Source organism: Marmota monax, unplaced genomic scaffold (genome assembly GCF_021218885.2).
Source record: "Marmota monax isolate L192 unplaced genomic scaffold, Marmota_monax_Labrador192_F-V1.1 WCK01_AAM20220418_F8-fsc00195, whole genome shotgun sequence".
NCBI lineage: Eukaryota > Metazoa > Chordata > Mammalia > Rodentia > Sciuridae > Marmota > Marmota monax.
The window spans coordinates 1335293-1355385 of record NW_026691979.1 but is presented as its reverse complement, the minus strand read 5'-3'; the positions used below and the strand labels follow the sequence as shown (position 1 = coordinate 1355385).

The 20093-nt window shown below is 45.8% G+C and overlaps 1 protein-coding gene across 2 annotated transcripts in view; it reads right to left on the bottom strand.

Moving 5' to 3' along the window:
• Positions 1-9523: 9523 nt before the first annotated feature.
• The window catches only part of Csmd1 (CUB and Sushi multiple domains 1), a 1167250-nt gene continuing 1156680 nt past the window's right edge, over positions 9524-20093 (bottom strand). For both annotated transcript variants that reach the window (XM_058580132.1, XM_058580135.1), the window contains 4 exons: positions 19951-20063; positions 19174-19261; positions 16145-16277; positions 9524-12649 (listed from right to left, as the gene is read on the bottom strand). In XM_058580132.1, the coding sequence (XP_058436115.1) occupies positions 12490-12649; positions 16145-16277; positions 19174-19261; positions 19951-20063 (494 nt within the window). In that variant the 3' untranslated portion in view covers positions 9524-12489. The remainder of the gene's footprint in view (positions 12650-16144; positions 16278-19173; positions 19262-19950; positions 20064-20093) is intronic.

The following is a 20093-nucleotide window of genomic DNA, read 5'->3' as shown; positions in this document are numbered from 1 at the left end:
ATCTTTCTGTGTGTGTGTGTGTGTTTGCATCTTCTGTTCCTTACCATTGATCCAGGTATTGTGTTGATGCCTGGACCATGCTGTTTTGTTACTGTAGCTCTGTAGTATAATTTGAAGTCAGGAATCGGGATGCCTCCAGCATTGCTTTTTAGGTTGAGAATTGCTTTGGCTATTTTATGTATTTTATTCTTCCAAATAAAATTTAGGACATTTTTTTTCTAGTTTGATGGGGATTGCAATGAATCTGTATATTGTTATGGCCATTTTAAAACTACAAATTCTGCCTGTCCAAGAACCTGGGTGGTGTTTCCATCTCCGGAGGCCTTCTCCAATTTCCTTCCTCAACGTCCTGTGGTTTTCATTCTAGAGGTATCTCACCTCACTGACTTCTCACCTCCTCGGTTAGATTTATTCCTAGGTGATTTTTTGCTTGGTTCGAGGCTATTGTGAATGAATTGGTTTCCTGAATTCCTTCTTAGCACATTCTTTTGTTGGTATGTGGAAATGACATTGTTTTTGTATGTTGATTTTGTAACCTGCTATTTTGCCCAATTTGTTTATTAGCTCTAGCAGTCTTTCGGTGGAGTTTTATGGATCTTCTAGGTATAAGATTATATCATCAGAAAACAGTGATAATTTGACTTCTTTCTTTCCTGTTTTTATCTCTTTTATTTCATTCTCTTGCCTAATTTCTCTGCCAGGAATTTTTAGCTTTATATTAAATAGGAGTGAACATCCTTGTGTTGTCCCAGATTTTAATGGAAATGCTTTCAATTTTTCCCCAATCAGTATGAAGTTGGTCTGGGTTTTTCATATAAAACCTTTATGATGTTGAAGTAGATTCTATTGATCTCTAGTTTCTTCAGAATTTTTATCATAAATGGGTCTGAATTTTGTTGATGGCCTTTGACAAATGGAGATGACTAAATAATTTTTGTCCTTATTTCTATTTATGTGATGAATATATTTATTAATTTCTGTATATTAAACCATCCTTGCATCTCTGGAATAAAACCAAATTGGTCATGATGTACAATCTTCTTAATATGTTGTTGAATACAATTAGCTAATATTTTATTATTTTTGCATATAAGTTCAACAGGGACATCGGACTATAATTTTATTTCCTTGGCATATCCTTCTCTGGGGTTGGTATAAGTGTGATTGGCTTCAGAGAATGAATTTGGAAATATTCCATCACTTTCTATTTCAAGGATTAATTTGAAGAGTAGTAGCATTAGTCATTATTTAAAGGTTTGGTAAAATTCAGCTGAGAATGTATCTGGTCCTGGATTTTTCTTTCTTTCTTTTCTTTTTTTTTTGAAGGCTTTTTATTACTGCTTCTGTCTCACTACAAATTATTGGTTGACTTAGGTTTTCTATGTCCTCTAATTCAGTTTGGACAGATTGTATCTATTTCTTCTAGGTTTTTCAATTTATTGAAGTTTTCAAAATGGTCCCTAATGAGCTACTAGATTTCTGTGATGTCTGTACTGATATCTCATTTTTCATGTTTGATTTTACTAACTTAGGTCTTCTCTATTTTGCTTTTGCTTAATTTGGCTAAGAAATTATCAATCTTGTTTGTCTTTGCAAAGAACCAACTCAATTTCAGTGATCTTTTGTTTTGTTTTTAAATTCTCAAGTCCATTGATTATGGCTCTGATCTCAATTATTTTCCTTTTTCTATTGGTTTGGAAATTGGTTGTTATTGTTTTTCAATGCCCTTGAGCTGCATCATTAGATGATTTATTTGGAATTGTTTGATCTTCTTATGTAAGTCCTCATAGATATAAACTTTCCTTTTATAACTGCCTTCATAGTATCCAGGGGTTCTGGTACATTTTAGCACCAGTCTCACTTGAGTCTAAGAATTCTTTAATTTCTCCCTTGATTTCTTCTATCACTCCTTCATCACTCAAAAGAGTATTATTCAATTTTCATGTTTTTATATAATTTTTGTAGAGTTTGTCATGTTGATTTCTAATTTTATTCCATTATAATCTAATAAGGTGCAAGAAACTATGACAGTTTTCTTTTTGTATTTGCTAAAATTTACCCTGTGACCTAAAATATGATCTATTTTGTAGAAGGTTCCATGAGTCACTGAGAACAATGAGCTGTAGTTAAATGAATTATTCTATGGATGTCCAATAAGTTCACTTGATTTATCATATTTTTCTTGTCTGAAGAGTCTTTACAGAGTTTTTGTCTGGATGACCCATCTAATTGTGAAAGAGAGATGTTGAAATCACCCAGTATTATTGTACTGTGTTATATCTAAGGCTTCAATTTGAGTAGTTTGTTTATGCAATTATGTCTACAACATTTGGTGTTTAAATATTTATGACTGTTATATTATTAATTTTTTTTACCACTATGAAGTGACCCTCTTTGTCTCATATGATTAACTTTGGTTTGAAATCTACTGTGTAAGATCTGAGAGTAGCTACTCCTGCTTGTTTTCAGTCTCCATTTATATGGTGTATCAATTTCTTTCCTTTCATTTTTTTAACTCAGGACTGTCTTTGCCTGTAAGGTCCATGTCTTGCAAAGAACATGTAGTTGGGTCTTGTTTTTTAACTCATTCTGTCAACTTGTGTCTTTAATTGAAGAGTTGAGACCATTTACATTCAATGTTATTATAGAGATGTTTATTAATTCCTACCATTTTTATTTATTTATCATGTATACTTTGGGCCTGCTTCTCATTTGCTTCTCAATGCTTTGAATGTGATTTGTTCATTTGTGAGTTCTAGGGTTAGTTTTATATTTCTTCTTTGTGGAATATTTGTTTAGTTTCTGTAATGCTAGTTTAGTAGTCATGAATTTTTTTAGTTTCTGCTTATTGTAGAAGATTTTGAGTTCTTCTTCAATTTTGAGATATAGCATTGTTCGATATAGCAAAATTGATTGACCATTATTTTCTTTCAGGACTTGAAACACATCATTATAATCCCTCCTCGATTTTAGAGTTGGTGGTAAGAAATGAGAAACAATTCTGACTGGCTTGCCTTTAAATGTGACCTGACACTTTTCTCTTGAGGCTTTTAAAACTATTCTGTTCTATAAGTTAGGCATTTTAATTATAATGTGTTGTTTTTTTTTTTTTTTATCTTGTTATGTAGGGTTCTGAATACCTTCTATATGTGGATGTCCATTTCATTCTCAAGTGTAGGAAACTTTTCTGTTATTATTTCCCTGAAGATGTTATGCATTCCATTAGCCTGTATCTCACTTCCAATGAATCTCACTCCTCAATTCCACTGATTCCTAAATTTGGTCTCTTAATGTTACCCCAGAGTTCTTGTGTGTTCTTTTTGTGGTTACTTATTTTCTTTTCTTTAATGCTGTCTGGATGTTCATGGCTGGCCATTTGTCTTCCAGCATTGAGATTCTGCTGGGAGCCATTAGCCAAGTAGGTATGACAATTTCCTTGCCAGCGTACCCCATGTTGCTGACATTTGCAGTGACATTGAATGTAGGTGACCTTGCTCAAGGACCAAGGCAGATTAGGGCGTTCCCGGTTTAGGTTCCAGGTTTAAGGTTTAAGATTATTCCTGCTGGGAATAGGGCGTATCCTGCTGCCTGAGTTCCCCTTGAGTTCTCAAGGGATTCAGACAGTATTCTTTGGGAGATAGAAGCCCAGTGGAGGTGGATTTGGGCAGAGAACGTGGATTTCCCCAGAACGTGATTGTAGACGGCTGGTGTGAGTTCGGGAATAAAGAGTTGCTGTTTGAATCTACAAGCTGTGTGGTGGCTCGTGATTGTGTGCCCAGCCAGACTGCAGCATTTGTGCCCAGCCAGACTGCGGCAAGATTCTACCTTCAGCATGGTCCATTCTATTAGACAGACTTTTAACGGAACTTTTTATTTGGTTTATTCTGTCTTTCACTTCCAAGACTTCTATGTCTTTTTTCAGGATTTCTATCTCTGTATTAAATTTCTTATTCATATCCTGTACTGATGTCCTTGATTCATTCAGTTGTTTTTGTGTTCTCTTGGAATTCATTGATCATTTTTATAAAGATTATTTTGAATTCTTTATCTGATATTTCATTCACTTCCACGTTTTGGGATCAATAGCTGGTGAACTATGAAGGTCATGAGGTATTGCGTTGGCTTGCTTTTTCATATTCCCTGTGTTCCTGCATTAGGTCTGATGCATTTTTTGTGAGGGATTTCTCTTCCTCTTATGTGTGGGCCTTTTTAGGACACAAACTGTCCTGCAGTGATCTGGATTAAGACCCTTTCATGGGTGTGATATCTACAGCCTTCATGTTGATTCTGTTTTTGTTCTTGCAGTCACTATCCATAGGTGGGACTGCCAAAGGAGGGCCCACCCCTGGCCATCTCTACTGTTAGTTTGGGTCTTAGTCTCTTCTGTTCTTTATATTAAAGTGTAGCTGAAGATGGTGAGCATTGATTTTCGTGTGGCTAAAGATGCAACTTCTTATGCTTGAGTTCAGATCCACAGCAGAGTCTCCATGAACTTGTGGAGCCCCTGTAAGTTCCCAGCACCTTCCAGAACAGGGAGAAACAAACAATAGCAAGCACCGATGCAAACAACATACAGCATTAAAATACTTGTCTGGTTCCCACTATGATGTACATCTATGTCGTGATGGGGTCAGCAATTGCCAACAGCAAAAACAATAATAGCTATAAACTAGAACCGGTATTAATGCAAACAGCAGGTGTCAATCAATGCAATACACAAAAGTGATAATCGTAACAGCATTAATGGTGGGGCAGGAGTTAGATGAGCCAAATAGTTCTAAATAATGGTAAAATACAGTTAATTAAGAGAAAAATGATAGGGGTGTAGAAATGAGTTCACAGCCTCCAACAGTGAACAGAGAACACAGAGGGAGGCGCAGTGTTGGCTGTGAGGAAGGAGGAGGAGCAGGAAAAGCAAAGCTGAGGGAGAGAGAAAAGAGAAGAAGAGAATGTGGATATTAGCAGGAAAAGAAAAGAGAGAGAAACAAGAGAAACAATAAATAAAAAACAGAACAAGCCGGGTGTGGTGGTACACACCTGTGGTCCCAGTGGCTCGGGAGGCTGAGGCAGGAGAATCATGAGTTCAAAGGCTAAGCAACTCAGTGAGACCTTGTCTCTAATAAAATGCAAAATAGGGCTGGGGAATGAGGCTCAGTGGTCAAGTGTCCCTGAGTTCAATCTCTGGTATCCCCTCAGAAAAAGAAATAATAGAACAAAACAAAACCCAAATATGCAAACCAAAATCACTAACCCTGAAAGACAAAGCCAGAAAATAACTACATAAAAAAATGCTAAAAAATAAGAAAAAAAGAGAAACAAATGTTAAGTATATGTATGTGTATATACCTGAACAAATCAGCACACCAAGAACACACACACACACACACACATCAGAAACAAAAGAAACAAAAGAAAAATATTCTTTATGAAAAATGAAGGAATCATTTCCACTGAGGTCATCAAAATAGTCAAGGATGCTAAATGGTCCCATCTGTGCCCAACTGTCTTTCTCATCTCCTTGAGCTACGGACTGAGAACAAGGTCAAGGACTGGGGCTTCGAACCCCTTCCCCCTTTTCGGTTGCCCTCTGAGCTCTCAGTTGGAATGGCCTGAACCTGCAGCTGGTTGAAATAATCCTCAGCTTCTCAGCAGAATGAGGCAGGGCAGAGCGGGAAGTGCTGTCAGCTGCAGTTCTGTCTGTGAAGACAGACGGGATCCCTACACCCCAGTGGGGGGCAGAGTTCCAGAAGGGGAGTTCCTGTGGTGGGGCTCAGTCTCCTCAGGCTCAGGGGCTTTGTGGGAGGTGTCTGCCCTGGAAAGATCAGACCAGCACATCCCTGGGGTCCTGCCCTTGCCATTCTGTCAGGAGTCTGCACCTCAGGAGGCTCCCTGGGACTCCCTCGTGGGGCGGGAGCCATCCTTCACCCGCCTGCTGCCCACAAACACAGACTTCCCGGGCTGCGTGGGCTTAGTGCCTGAGTGTGTTCACACCTGTGTGTTCAGATTCCCTACCCCCTTCAGCGGGTCTCGTGAGCCACCAGACTCAAAGGAGAAGCAAGTTGGGCTCCCCTTCACTGTCCACTTGAACTCCCTGGGTACCGTCTTCTCTGTGCCTATTTCGAGCACTTTCTGCTAGGTGCGCCCCAGGACACGGGGCTGGGTTTGCTCAGACCTCCCAGCTCCACAGCAGCAGCTGCCGCGTGGCCACCTCCGGGTGGCTCTGCCTCAGCTCCGCAGCCAGTGGACAAACACAGAGCCCTTTCCAGGACCAGTGCACGGTGCTGCCTCTGCACAGCTATGGGCAGCTGCTTCTCTGACCTCAGGCTGTTTGTGCTAAGTCAGCCAGTGTGCGTCTCTGTTCTCCCATCCTCTGTGCTAAGCAGCCATGGCTGCCGCCATTACAGGCTCGGCCCCAACGTACTCTTTCTTTTTTGTTCAATGCACCCAAATTTCTGAGTCTCCAAGACCCTCTGGCTCTCCAGTATTGAATTTTAGTGACACCCCTCTTTCACCCACCTCGCTGAGGAGCACTACTCCAGTGCTTGAATCCCGAGCGTCAGAGCAGCTAGGAACGCAGCCTCCTCTAGCCCGCTATCTTGAATTCTACCCTTACCTCTCAGGCAATTGGCACGCCCAGCACAGACATGAATGCTAGTTTATCTGGACTTTTGCACTGCTCGTCAGCACCCGTTGTTTCAGAAGTTAAGGTACCATGCATTTTTAACATGAATAGACACAGACCTTGATGAAATCAGCATAGGAACCTGAAAAACTCTGTCAAAGTTAGTTATTTTCATTATCTGCTTCAGATTATATTTTTAAAATAACAAATGATTAAACAGATGATACATATATACATCAATGCTCCATAGAGATGATTAGTTGATAGATGGTGGGGGGTTAGATGAAAGATGTTCAGATGTAGGTGTTTAGGATGGATGGTTGATAAATGATCAGATAGATGGTGGCCGATGGTAGATGGACAGACAGATGACAGGCCACAGAAGACAGAGATAGAGGGTAGACAGAGATAGATGATTGAGAGAGAGAGAGAGAGAGAGAGAGAGAGAGAGAGAGAGAGAGAGAGAGAGAGAGAGAGAGACTACTGTGTACTGGGATATATTTTAAGCTTTTTACAATTATTTCCACATATTTCCTCCATAATGCTGTGATGATATTATTGTATCAACCTTCAATGGCACTGTATCCTGCCCAAATCCCCTCTGCAGCCCACTCAGAAGGGCCTCAGTGCCACACACACACATTTCTTTTCCTTGCCCCCTCTTAGGAGTAATTACTAACCTCACAGGACATTAATCTATCCCAAGTGTTTCTAGTGATTTCACATCATGTAGTATTAATTTGCATGGTTTTAGTAATCTTAAAATGTGGACTCATATGTACCCCTCTGGTGCCCAATGCACATAGAGGAATTGACCTTCTGGAGTGGTTTGGAGTGACTGTGGCAAAGGAGCACAGAGCAGGCTCTCAGCCACCCCAGCAGCTAGAGCACCTGAAGTCAGGCCACGCGGAGGTCAGGTCTGTCCACCTCCGAGGCTCTCCCTCAGCCGGCGTGGTCATCACGGCTGTGTAGTTCCTTAGCTGCAAGAGGCAGTACCGGAGCCCAGGAAGCTGAAGAAAGAACAAAGGATTTTCTGGAAAGGCAGGGGCAACCCAGGTCCAAGAGGACAGAGCCACCGCGGGTGGGGGATGCAAGTGTCGGTGTGGGACGGCGGTCTACAGTGCGCTGGGTCAGGCATCGGGGAAACTGCCAGAGGTGCCGTGCCGTGTCAAGCAGCTCCAGGGAGGAGACTGTCCTAGCTCATGCACGGGCACTTCTCGTCACCCCTGGCCTGGGATGGGTGGGAATAGATTCGATGATCATCATGGGGCAGCGGTGGCTGAGGGATGGCTGGGTGCCATCACCACAAAAAAGGAGTGACATGCTGAGATTCAAAAGCCACAGCTGTCCCGAGCTCTGGCTGTCGCTCTTCCTGCCTCTTGCCACTGCACAAACCCAGTGCTCACGTGACGCACCCACAAAGCAAGCCTGCCCCCACTGGGCCAATGCTGGGGACAGATGGTGCACAACTGCCGGGTGCAGGGTGTTTGGGTCAAGCTTAGGGTCCTTCAAGACAGTCCATGCCCTGAGCATGGAGCCACTGAGGCACTGGCTCACATTCAATGACATTTTGAGGTCCTACTTGGTGTGTGGCTTCCTATCTGTGATAAATATTCCAGAAGTAGGAGGCAGGTGAGCTCCCAGGCAACTTTCAAGATTCCTTGATGAAAGGTCAAAAGTAAAGTCTTGTGCCATTTGTGTACAATGTGTCAAAACACATCCTACTCTCATGTATAACCAATTAGGACAAATTAAAAAAAACAAAGTGAAGCCCTTGTGATTTTCATATGTATCAGACACGTAGGTAGCTGCAGAATTCCACCTTAATCGTCTATGCAGGCTCGAGGGCTTACACATGGGAATTCTGGGAAAGGTTAATAATGTAGAGTGCTTCATTCTCTTAGAAATCTTAGCCTTCAGAACTTAGAGCATTTACCATATGAAGGGGGATTTACAGGTAGAATGAGAGAATAATTGACAAGAAAAATGCATTACGAAAATTTAACAACGTGATATTTTTGGTGAAAATAGCAGACCTCCAATATTAGCCCTGCCTATATGTCTGTTTGGAGTAAAGTAACTTCTTCAAATTTCTGCTTTGTTTCTAACATATGAAAAGGAAAGGACGGGGGTGCAGCTGGGTAGGAAAGTGCTCGCCTAGCATGGGCGAGCTTCAATCCCCAGCACCGCACACACACACAAAAAGGTGGGGGCAACACCTGTGAGGGTCCTTCACATCATCGGCAAGTCACTCTTGCAGTGTCCTGCATGCAGCAGGTCTTCAATCATTGTCAACTAAGCACAGATCAGGGCCCAGATGACTGAGTGCCAGTTGCATAGCAAGTCTGCATTACTCTGAAGACAGCGTAGGGCTCTTTTTCATTTTTGTCTGTTCTTCATTTGACTTTCAGGAAAATCAGTGCATAGCTCAGTTTAACGCAAGCACTGGGCTTTGTGGACCTCTGAGGTTGGGCAAAGCACTCTGCCGAGACAGGAACGGGGGACAACTGCCGTGGGAGGGTTTCCTGGGGCACCACCCTTAAGGCTGGTGCTCAGTTTGCTGTTAGATATATCTGTCTATGATGTCTTTGCCGGTCATTTTCCAGTTTACAGAAAGACTTCCCAAATGAAACAGAAATCAGACCCACCACCTTGACTTTGGCTGTCAATGTCACTTCAACATTACTGCTGTTTCACGCGTTCCCCAAAGTGGCCAGTTCAGTAATAACAGCGACATGGAAGTCTTGGGAAACTATGATCTTGGTTCCAGGAACATCAAAGCCTTTTAATCAAGCTTCATTCTCTCCCTCCCTCGACGGCAGAATTATGTAGAGATTAAAGCGAAAACAAATTCACACGAAAAGTAGAAATCTAAAATTAAATATTTAATTAGAACTCTGATTTGCTTTAAAGATAGGTGGCATTGCACAGGCTATATTACACTTTTTATAGTTTTTGACAAAAAAGATACTGTTCATTTTAACAGGCCACTTTAATATTGATACGTGTGGAATAGGACAGGGACCGGAGATCAGCTAGAGATGGTACATTTTACATTATTGGGAAAATTACAGTTTTGTATTGTAAAAACATTTATTTTTTTTAACAATTTACCTACATTAATCAAAAAATTACAGCATATTTAATAATTTTACAAATTCTTCATAAAAAATATATCTCTGTACAAAAAGGTCTTCGCACCTACTTCGTGACAGCAGCGTGTGGAGGGACGGCGGGGTGGGGTGGCGATGACGTGGGTTTTCCTGATCGTAATGCCAGCTTTCTTTTTCCCCTTTTTATAAGAGCTTTTTTGTTGTTGTGTACAAAATATTTTACAGAAGAAAAAAATTATTGCAGCTAGCCTGAAGGGAAGGCAAGATGTGTGAGAAAGCAGCAGTCTTAAACAGCTTTGAAGCACATGACCTTCGCAGCTCGCGGTCCCCCTCTGCGGTCCTGCGGGAAGTCCTCTAGCCCTCACTGTGCAAGTGCGGCCTGACCCCGCGCCCCCGCGCCCGCGGAGACCCGGGAAGCACCGCACACACCCCAGCGGAGGCTGGGGGGATTCTCACCTGAAAGTCACTCCATTTTTGTCTGTTGGTGTCGAACAACATGCTCCAAACTGGCAACCATAGGACAGTTTGATGTGCACACAAAGGAAAATAGTACTAATCTGATATGTGGTTTCTTGTGTGTATGCACGTCCTGTCATCAGGACTTCATGACGTCATTGACCAGCAGGCAGTCAGGGATGTGGGGACAGAGACATTGATTCAGACTCTGAAGTCAGCATTTTGCACCTCGTTTGAATGACCCAAACTGAGATATGTACAATATATATATATATATGTATATACACCTAGTATATATAGAGTGACCTGTTCTCCCTTGCACACAGTGAGCCTCGCACTTTGACATTCTCTGTTCTTTAGTCCAGTATGTGTTAGGAGCACGGCTCCTCCGGACTTCTGCCAGTCTGCCCAGAAGAACCACGGGAGGATCCCCATCCGCAAAGCAATCTCTGGGAAAGCAGCCAGCTTGGCCAGAGAAGGACAGACGGAGCCCAAAAACATGGAGCCCGAAGCACAAGGCGGCCAGCGGAGGCCAGGGAGCCCCAGCGCAGGTGCGCCTTCCCCTGGCAACAGAGCCCAGGGAGCCGAGTGCGAGACCTACTGAGTGCTCAGACCAGGATGCGTGACTTTCAGAGAATGAGCAGTGTGTGTCCTGCTGGGTCCCTTCTGTGTTTCATGGTGAAGTCCTGCGCTGAAAAGGTCAGCAGCCAGGCAGACGCGTCAGTCCTAACGCTAGCATGGATGTGCCCCCCACAGCAAGCTGGGGGCCAGTGCCACATCCTGACACCGCCACTGTGCAGAGGGGAAATCCTCGACATGTGGGACATGTACTAAACATCAAATAATAAAATAAGCGTCATCTTTTCAAAAATACTTTTATCAAACAAGTATAAATAAAAATAAACATGATCTTCACTTTGAATTTCTTACACCACATTCTCCTGGTCACATCTCCTACCCATGGTTTTGATCTCATCCGCTTTGGGAAGCGTAGACTGTTCTATTGATCGTGTGGTTTATGGTCTCCTATATGGGATGTAGCCTGAAAGTCATGAGATGATCTGTCTGGAACCCTAAAGTGTAAAACAAATGGGAAACCAACCAGTGGGATGGAGGGTCCTGAGGAGACGCGTGCACTTCCCTTCCTCCAAAGGGACACTTAGTGTTTGATCCTGAACAATTCCCGCTGAGTTCAAGGTGCGACTCTGGTGTCCGACTTCCAGTGCGATACCAGAGAGTGACGTCACAGAGAAAGAGGAGCCAGCACCGCAGGGCGGGCTGCAGGGAGCCGGCCCACGAGCCACGAGCTACCTAAATAAATTACTATTCACATCTGTACACGGCAAACGGACACCTCTGCAAGGAAGTGCATGACAGACAGGGACTGGGGGACAAGGTGCTGGGGGACACGGGAAATCAAAGGCCTCTTTTTCCTTGTTGGACATCTTCAATGAGTTCAGCACATGAATGGAGCTAATGGAAGCAATGACAAAACAGACCTCTCCAGTACTGCGTTTCCCTTGGAGACTTGGCCCCTGCGGCCAGCCCCCTTATTCCTACTCAACTGAGGGTGTGTGTGTCCAGTTTCACAACATGAAAGAATGCTTATATACAGTGGACAGTGTGTGTAAACCCTGTGTAAATAGTTATCAGAATCTTAGTCATTCCTAACACACTAGTGCAAAAAATTGTGCATCAAAAATTCTGCAGTAGGAAGCTGACTGGGAAGTGTGCCGATGTGCCTAGTGATGGACACTCGGGGTTGCCGTGGGGTCGTCGCGCTCGTCAGACCTCGGGGAAGGCAGAGTGGAGCGTTGGTGGGTGTGTGCATCTATCAGAGAGCTGTCCCCTGGGAGGAAGCCTTTCCTTTTCAGAGTATGTGTGTCCATGGGGGTGGAAAAGAAAACAAACAACACACAACATGGTGCTACCATTTTGTCACCGCGCCCGAGGGATGTATCCACGTGCCAGAAGGTTGCATTGAAAGGCCTCCCAGCCACACTGAAGCATGGAGCTCGGCGTGTCCCCGAGACTCGGCAGGCTCCCTTGAGAGACCTTGGTTCGAGCCGGTGCAGCCAGGTGCTTCGAATCCACGTGTGGAATGAGATGTGTTTGAAGTTTGATCCTCAGAAGACCCTGCCACGTTGGAGTGGAATCCCCGCTGCACGTACACCGGTGGACAATGGGAAAGGACGCTGCAGCAAAGCAAGAGAGAAGGGAGAGTGGTCTATGGCACCAAAGGAATCACCGCTTGTCCGTCAGAGGTATGGCTATGGATCAGTCCTGGGGCACTGAGGGCTATACCACTGTACAAACTGTGTTCAGAGTGGTGTCGAACCGCACAGCCTTCGCTTCTGTGGGCTTTAAGTTTGTGTCGTACATGGGGTTTTCAAACGACGCCTGTCCATTGCTGTTCTCATGCCCGGCATAGCCATTGTACTGAACTTTCGGTCTTGTTCTGCAGGGAAGAGAGAAAGTGCAGAGTTAGGGGCCTGATGTCAGTCACAGAGGCCAAACAGCCAGGCTGGGGGTGGGAGGGGCCCACAGGCACAGGAAGTGGTGTGTGCAGGATGGGGACGGGGCCGGGGGCCACCTGCTCACTTACCAGAGCTGACTTTAAAAAAAAAAAATTGAAGGATGGGGACAGAGGATACAGCTCAGTTGGTAGAGCATTTGCCTCGCTTGCACAAGTCCCTGGGTTCAACCCCCAGCACCACACACACACACACACACACACACATTAATAGTTGGGATTATAATAGAGCTTAAAAATGGGAGCAATTTCCAAAATCAAATGATTATTGGTGCTTCCTAGGAATGCTCCTTGGGATGCTCCCGGCTGGAGGCAGGTGGGGTCTGGTCTGGACAGTCACCTGCCCCTGAGCAGTCACAAGGCCGTGGGGAAGCCAATGAACTTTGTTACTGTGCAGTAATGATGATAAGAATGATGTCCTCCTGTGGGGTGCCCAGCCCTGGAGACTTTTTAAATTCACCAAATTTATTTATTTTGAAAGTTTGACTTTTTCTTTAGTGAGTTAAAAATTAGTCTGTTTTTAGAAACAAAGCTACCCTTATTATTAAAATGTCTTTATATTTGGTGGTGAAAAGAGTCCCCCCCACACACATATAACCCTTGATACAAGCATTGAGGGTGTTTAGACTGAAGAGATCTAAACACGAGTGGTCTGGCTTCTTCATCTGTTTTCCTTATTCCAGGGGAAACTGCAGAGGACAGTGTCAGGAGGTGAGGACAGAAGTCCAGTTCAACAGGACTCCCATAGCCAAGCCAGCCAAGAGCCAGGGGATACTGGATGTAAAGAAACCTTCTGCTTGAGTGAGTTTCTGTTGATTTTCTCTCAAGTTACAACGTGTTCATTAGGAAAAAGACATATAAAAAGTGTGTGACCTCAGAAAATGGGTCTCTGTCAGCAAAATGTCAATTTCAGCAGCCCCAGGAGTCAGAGACGTCACAGACACTGAACTTAGAAAGCGCTCAGGCAGCCAAAGGCAGCAGACGAGGCAGTCGATGAGATGAAGCCAGGAGCTGGCGGAGTCACCTCCTGGCTGGGGGGAGACGCGGAGCCGGACCTGGGGGGACTCCCTGGGCTCTGGGGAGGGAAACCAGGGCGGCCCTCCAGGCGCTGAGTGACACCAGGGCCTGACTGAGGAACAGCTTCCAGCTCACAGGGAGCAACAGAGGCTCAGCGACCCGTGGCAGGGGGTTCTCCCTCGAGACACACGGGGCACCCCCAAGGACGGTGCCGAGAAGGCAGGGGAGGGAGCCCAGGGCTTGGCCCTGCCCCTGGGCTGGGGCCAAGAACCCAGAAAGGTGACCACAGGGCTGTAGGCCACGGTGCCCACGGTGCCCTTGGAGAGCAGTGAGCGAGAGTGGCCTTCCAGCTCCAGAAAGCAGCCTCGGCGGGTGGGGCAGTCAGGATGACAGCCAGGGCCCCACCCACCACAGGAGGCATCAGACCACAGAGAACCCAGGCACCGTGGCCAGTCTGAGGCTGTCCATGCGTGGCCTCCACAGAGGCACTCAGCCACGGAGCATGAGCAGAGCAACGTCCGGGTGGACAGACAAGAGCGGTGGTGTGCACTGGATACCCTGCAACTGGAAGTCCTTTTACCTTACACAGCCACGCTTAGTGTGCGGGTCAACCTTCCATAGGACAGGAGATGCTCAGGCCCGTAGGAAGGCTTCATCTCTGAGCCACAACAAAGCCTGCTCTCTGACGTGTGGGGCACCATCTAACGGGACTCATGGGCTGGCAGAGGGTGCAGAGGGCTCTCGCCACTGGGTGGCAGGAAGGTCAGGGACTCTGCTCTAATGGAGCAGACCCTCTCCCTGGGGTGGCGTGGATGACACACCGGCAAAGGCAAGTCTGTGTGAATTATCAGTGCTGTCTGTGTCCCCAGGGGTGTGACAGTGCCTAGTAGAATTTGTGAAAGAAGATACATCAATTTAAACTCTTCCTGTCCCGGCATTGAGTGGGATGAGGCTGTGACCCTTGTGTCTGCACTGACTGACTCTTACACCAGCTGAGGAGCAGAATCCCAAGTGGAAGGCTCACCAGACCAGGGTGCACAGGATTTTTTTTCCTTGTTTTTTTAAAGGGAGGTTCTGGAGATTGAACTCAGGGGGTCTTTACCACTGAACTACATCCTCAGACCTTTTAAAAATTATTTGAGACAGGATCTGGTTAAGTCCTGAGGCTGGCCTCAAATTTGCAATCCTCCTGCCACATCCTCCCAAGTCTCTGGAATTACACAAATGTGACACCACACCAGCTCAGGATATTTTTCTTCAAAATAAAAAATAATAATAATTAATGTTGTGCCAATCATTTTTGTGTATGTGCTGGGCATTTAACCCAAGACCTTGTGCATGCAAAGTCACCAAGCTACACTCCAGCCATCAATCTATAATTTTGTAAATACCACTTGAGATTTCTTTTACTGAGCTGTGTTTTTAAAATACAGACTTTACCAACCAGAGGTGCTGCTAGTATACCTGCAAACTGTTTGTGCAATGCAACTGTGAAGCAACCTTCTTACTATTTTGTATAGATTTTTTAAATTATAGGAAAACACATATTTAAAAATTTGCCCTACAAGTTACTAAAATGTAACCTTCCTTGGACTAGGTTTATTTTGTTTTAACCAGAATTAAGTGAAAATATGTGTGTCTTATAAATTGATATTTGGCATAACTAATATACTTTTACCTTGTTCCAGAGGATTGCTACATTTTGTTGTTAGTTTTAGGGAATGATACTTTTCATTCAGTATATTAGAATGATTTTGCATAAACCAGATTCCTCAGAGTAACATATTATTCCCATGGACAGCAAGGACTTTATAATCACTCTGCAACCTCCTTCCTTCCTCCCTCCCTCCCTCCCTCCCTCCCTCCCTCCCTTCCTTCCTTCGAAATGCATCCACATTGACTCCAAGGAAAGGATTCAATTCAATAAAATAGTTTTACTCCAAGTTCTGACACTTTTCAATTAACCAGTATTTAAAAATTAATAAATACCCAGAACATTCTAGAGGGATGGTGAGTATGATATTGTTCAGTGTGTGTTAAGATCTCAACTTTTGCCTGCTAAAGGAATAGATTGCTCAACAATTCATGAGTTACAGATGCGTGGGGTGGAAAGTGGTCACGGAGCGCATTATTTCCCCTTCTGTCGGAAGGCTGAAGGCCACGTCAAGGAATACAGGCCCCCTCTCGGCCTATTCTCTTAAAGCCCATTACTCAGATGTGACCTTCTGACACAGTAGGACAGCTAACAAGCAAAGGAAAAGAAACCAGCAACACAAATCCTTGGCACACAGCATTCCTAGCATAGCAATGCAGAACACACATGCGTGAAATCCAAGTGCACGCCGTGGCTCACACCAACACTTCACACTGCACATTTGTGAGTAGACCATGCTGCTCCAGTACCTGTGTTTGTAGAGGTAAAATGCAAACCCTGATAAAATGAGAGCGAAGAAAGGAACCAGGATGGCAGCTGCCACGGAGCCGCTGCTGGTGCCATGGTACTGGTTCGAGGGGTCTTCACCAGAGCCCAGGGGATCTGGAAGACAAGAGGGGTTAAAATGTGCAGTTACTGTACCAGACTCAAGCAAAGCGATGTGCATGATAAATTTAATCAGTGATCACAAACTCTGTGAGAAGCAGGGATTTCCTTTCCACTGGAATCTGACACTCTTTCTGGAGATTCAATGTCCATTTTAATGACCAACATACAAAAGCTGCCTGGCAATTCCTTACCTACAGCCGAGGGGGCTATGAAGGAGTCTCCCAGTGCAGACGTGAGGGAGATGAAGGGCCACTAGGGACCCTTTGTTTGAGTGATAGTTTTTATGCACATAGGAGTACCTAACAAAGCATCTGTTGTCTATGTAGATTCTCCAAAGTCTTGGACTGAAGGGAAGCTGCAGCTGGACGTCACAGTGCAAGTTTGCAGGGGCCAAGAGAAGTGCTGAGCCATGCGCTGTGCCCAGAAGGAGGGAAGGCGGGCAGCTCAGAGGCTGCACAGGCTCCACCCCTTGCCCTGGTCTGCAGAGCCAGTGCTTGCACAGCTCTGAGACAGGCCAGCGGAAAACAGACCAGCAAACACCGATTCCCTGTCAATTGCCAAAGACAGCTGTTGGTTCTTGAAGAGTTTCTTTATAAAATAGGTTTTTAAATGAATTTGGCCTCATTGCCTGAAGTTGCTTAATGCAAAGGGAAATGACAGGTACCTTTTCTCTCTAAACCTGAGCACCCAGGGGATGGGCATGGGACAGAGTCAAGCCAAGGGGAGCCTTCACCCTGGGCGTCGGACTTGGGTGGGTGGAATAGTCACCACTTTTTCCTGTGGTTGGAGTGGGCTGGAGCCCTGGGGACCATTGAAGTCCCCTATTGGTTCTGGCTGTCATGGGCTACATGTGGGTTTATCGGGCATTTGTTGGTCATTGGCAAATGTTCAGAGAACAGTCCACTCAAGCCTCTGCCATGCTGGTGGTTAGGTGTCTTCCTCTGTTTGTGGAGCAGGAGTCCTCTGCCATCTGGATGGAGGTAAGTTATCAGACCCATGATGATCACACATCTTCTCTCCTTCTCTGTATGTGGGAGTCATTCGATTTTAATAGGGCAATTAATTTACGTTGATTATTTCACACAAGATTTTCCACTAACATTGTCTTCAAATTAACTGGACTTCAGTATCCATTTAATGATGATACATTTTTTTCCAGTTTATCTGACTAGAGACAGCCAGATGGTTATTTTTCTCCACAAAATAGGTGTGTAGCCATCACTCTTAAATGAACGATTTTTCCTGAAATGTTACTTAAACAGACTTTTCTGATTAGTTGAATGCGAAAATTGTTTGAGATTCAAATTATTTTGTGAAGCAAATTGTTCTCCCTGACAATAAGCTTATCACCAAATGAGAATAAAAGTTACTTGTTAATTCAAGCTGTTATTTAGTTAGGCTAAAAGGGAAGACAGTAATGCCAAGAAAACGGGTGACAGCACACTATAGTCTGGGTCAGTTCACTGCGTGAGTAAACTTGGCCCTCCACAGGGTCTCCCCCGGCCTGTGGTGTGTCCTAAAAATGACGACAACCTGTACCGCTGGGAGAGGGCAAGCACGCCGCTTCAGGATCTAGCTGAAGGTGAAAGAAAAGTGTCTCCCATCGTTAGTGTTGGTCTAAGGGGTTCCTCTATTCCATTACCCCAGATGACACAGTTCACTTTGAAAGATGGCCTGGCATCACAGTTAATTGCTAGCATCATAATTTAAAGTTTTTCTGCTCCATGGTGCCCTGCGTTTGGAATGGTGGAAGAGGGCATTGCACGGTTGGCTTTCCTTTGTCCAGGGTGCTGACTGGCAGGCTGGCAACCTGCCCTTTGCCTCCCTGGGCTCAGGCTAGGTCCTGGGGAAGGAGTGCATCAGCGATCACCACCACAGAGCTTTGCCCTCCTGTGCCTCTGCACGGCAATCTTCCTCTTCATAAATTGGCATGTCCGAAGCCTCTTCCAGCAGCGCATAATGTAGTTCCAACCATCTGGCAGGAACGCAGTGCTAACCCCATACAACCTGTGTCTCCCCTGCACTGGTGCACGTGGCCTATGGCTCCGTGAAGGGCATGTCTGTGCAGACCCCTCAGCACGCAGCTACACTGTGCTCCACAGAATTGCGGCTCTTCCTCCGTCCCCTGGCCAGCTCATCAGTGAGGCAGGATTCACTGCAGCGGCCCTTGCCTTGCACCTTCCCGTCTCCTTGCTGAGGTCAAAATCAGAAGAGAAGGAACACACAAGGCAGGAGGCTCTGCCAGGAGTGAACAGGTCTCCTGTGTGCTGGCCTCACTCGCTGGACCCATGGCGCTGAGTACACCGTGTCCTACCTGATGCAATGCATCCCCAAACGCCTTTGCTGAAGCCGTCCCCTATGGCCACAGGTGGCGTGCACAAGCTATCTGAACTACTGAAGGAGCCCCTGCAGATGCACCTGGTGGGAAGAACAGGGTTCGTACACGCAGGCCAAACATTTTGGAGAGAGGCTGTTGGAGAAGAAGACTGTCAGTCCTGCGTATCCACTCTCCATCCCCAGAACTGCACGCCTGAGTGTCCTGGGATCAGCCAACACTGAGCTTTAAGCTGCACATTCTGGCAACTGAACATGACCATTGATACTTTGTAGAGATACAGACTTTTTTACTTTTAACATCCCTTAGTTTTCTTAGGGTAGTAGAGTTGCTCATTTTTAACTTGAGTTCCATCTTTGTTTGTGCCCTTAATTCTAAACCTTTCTTGATGCAGAAGGATGCTAATCCCACAGTGATGTACCTGGTGCATCATCCCCAGCTTTGTTTCTGTCTTGTTTGTGAATGTGCCAGGCCCTCCTGAGTGTTGCTGGGGTTTCTTTGGGAGTCATGTCCTTTTGCGCTCCTCCTTAGTGAAGGGGGCCTTGCACAGCTTACCTTGTCGCTCCAGCTTGAACTTCCCGAAGTCCTTCCCGTGTACGTCACCTTGGAAAGTGAATCCTCCCCGTTCAAGTCCTGAGGACACCTGGTAAGTGGGAAGAGGGAGGAGACATGTGAAAAGGAGGCCAGTGGGTCCTGGTGACCTCAGTGTCGTCACTGCTGTCCCGAGTCGCTGTCACATCCCACATTTGTGGCATATTTACAGTTAGAAACCGAAAGTCATACAGGCTGGACTTCCACTAACTTGGATTCATGCTGACCCTCTCAATCTGACCCCTGAGGGGGCAGTGTGGTAAGTGCCTTGTGACAGGGAGATGGAGCTACGGATGAATAATCACAGCTCCCGCATGGGAAACTCACTCACGCAGGCCCAGCGACTGGCCTGTGTGCCTCACGAGGCTGTGTGCCCTTGTCACACGTGACCAGGACACAGCAAGATGACTCGCAAAGAAGGTGCTAAGGAAACCTCCCCACCAGGAATGCCGGCTCCGGACTCCCAGAGTGGCCACATGGTGCCTTACAATGGGTGGCTGCGGTGCTCTCCGGGGAGAGCCATGGTCAGCCCTGCTCTGTCCTTGGTAGAACGGCTGCTTTACTCTTGGCCAATGATTCTCATTTTGAGTTTGGTCTCCACCACTATAAAATGAGGGGTAAAGTGGCCCTGCTGCCAAGGGGACCCCAGGTCTCCAGGGACAGAGTGACTTCTCTGCTCAGGTGGGTGCCCCCACCCTGCCCAGAGCACGGGGTGCGAGGAGGCCTCCGGCGGGCACTTACGTAGCCATCGAGACCCCAGTTGTCGTTTTCAAACTTGCTCACAAAAATGTCTCCCGGGCCTTTAATGTGGAAAGCTTTCAGGAGCAGGTGGGTCTCCTCCTTCTTGTAAACACCTGTGGAAAGACGGGCGTCAGTCCCGCCGG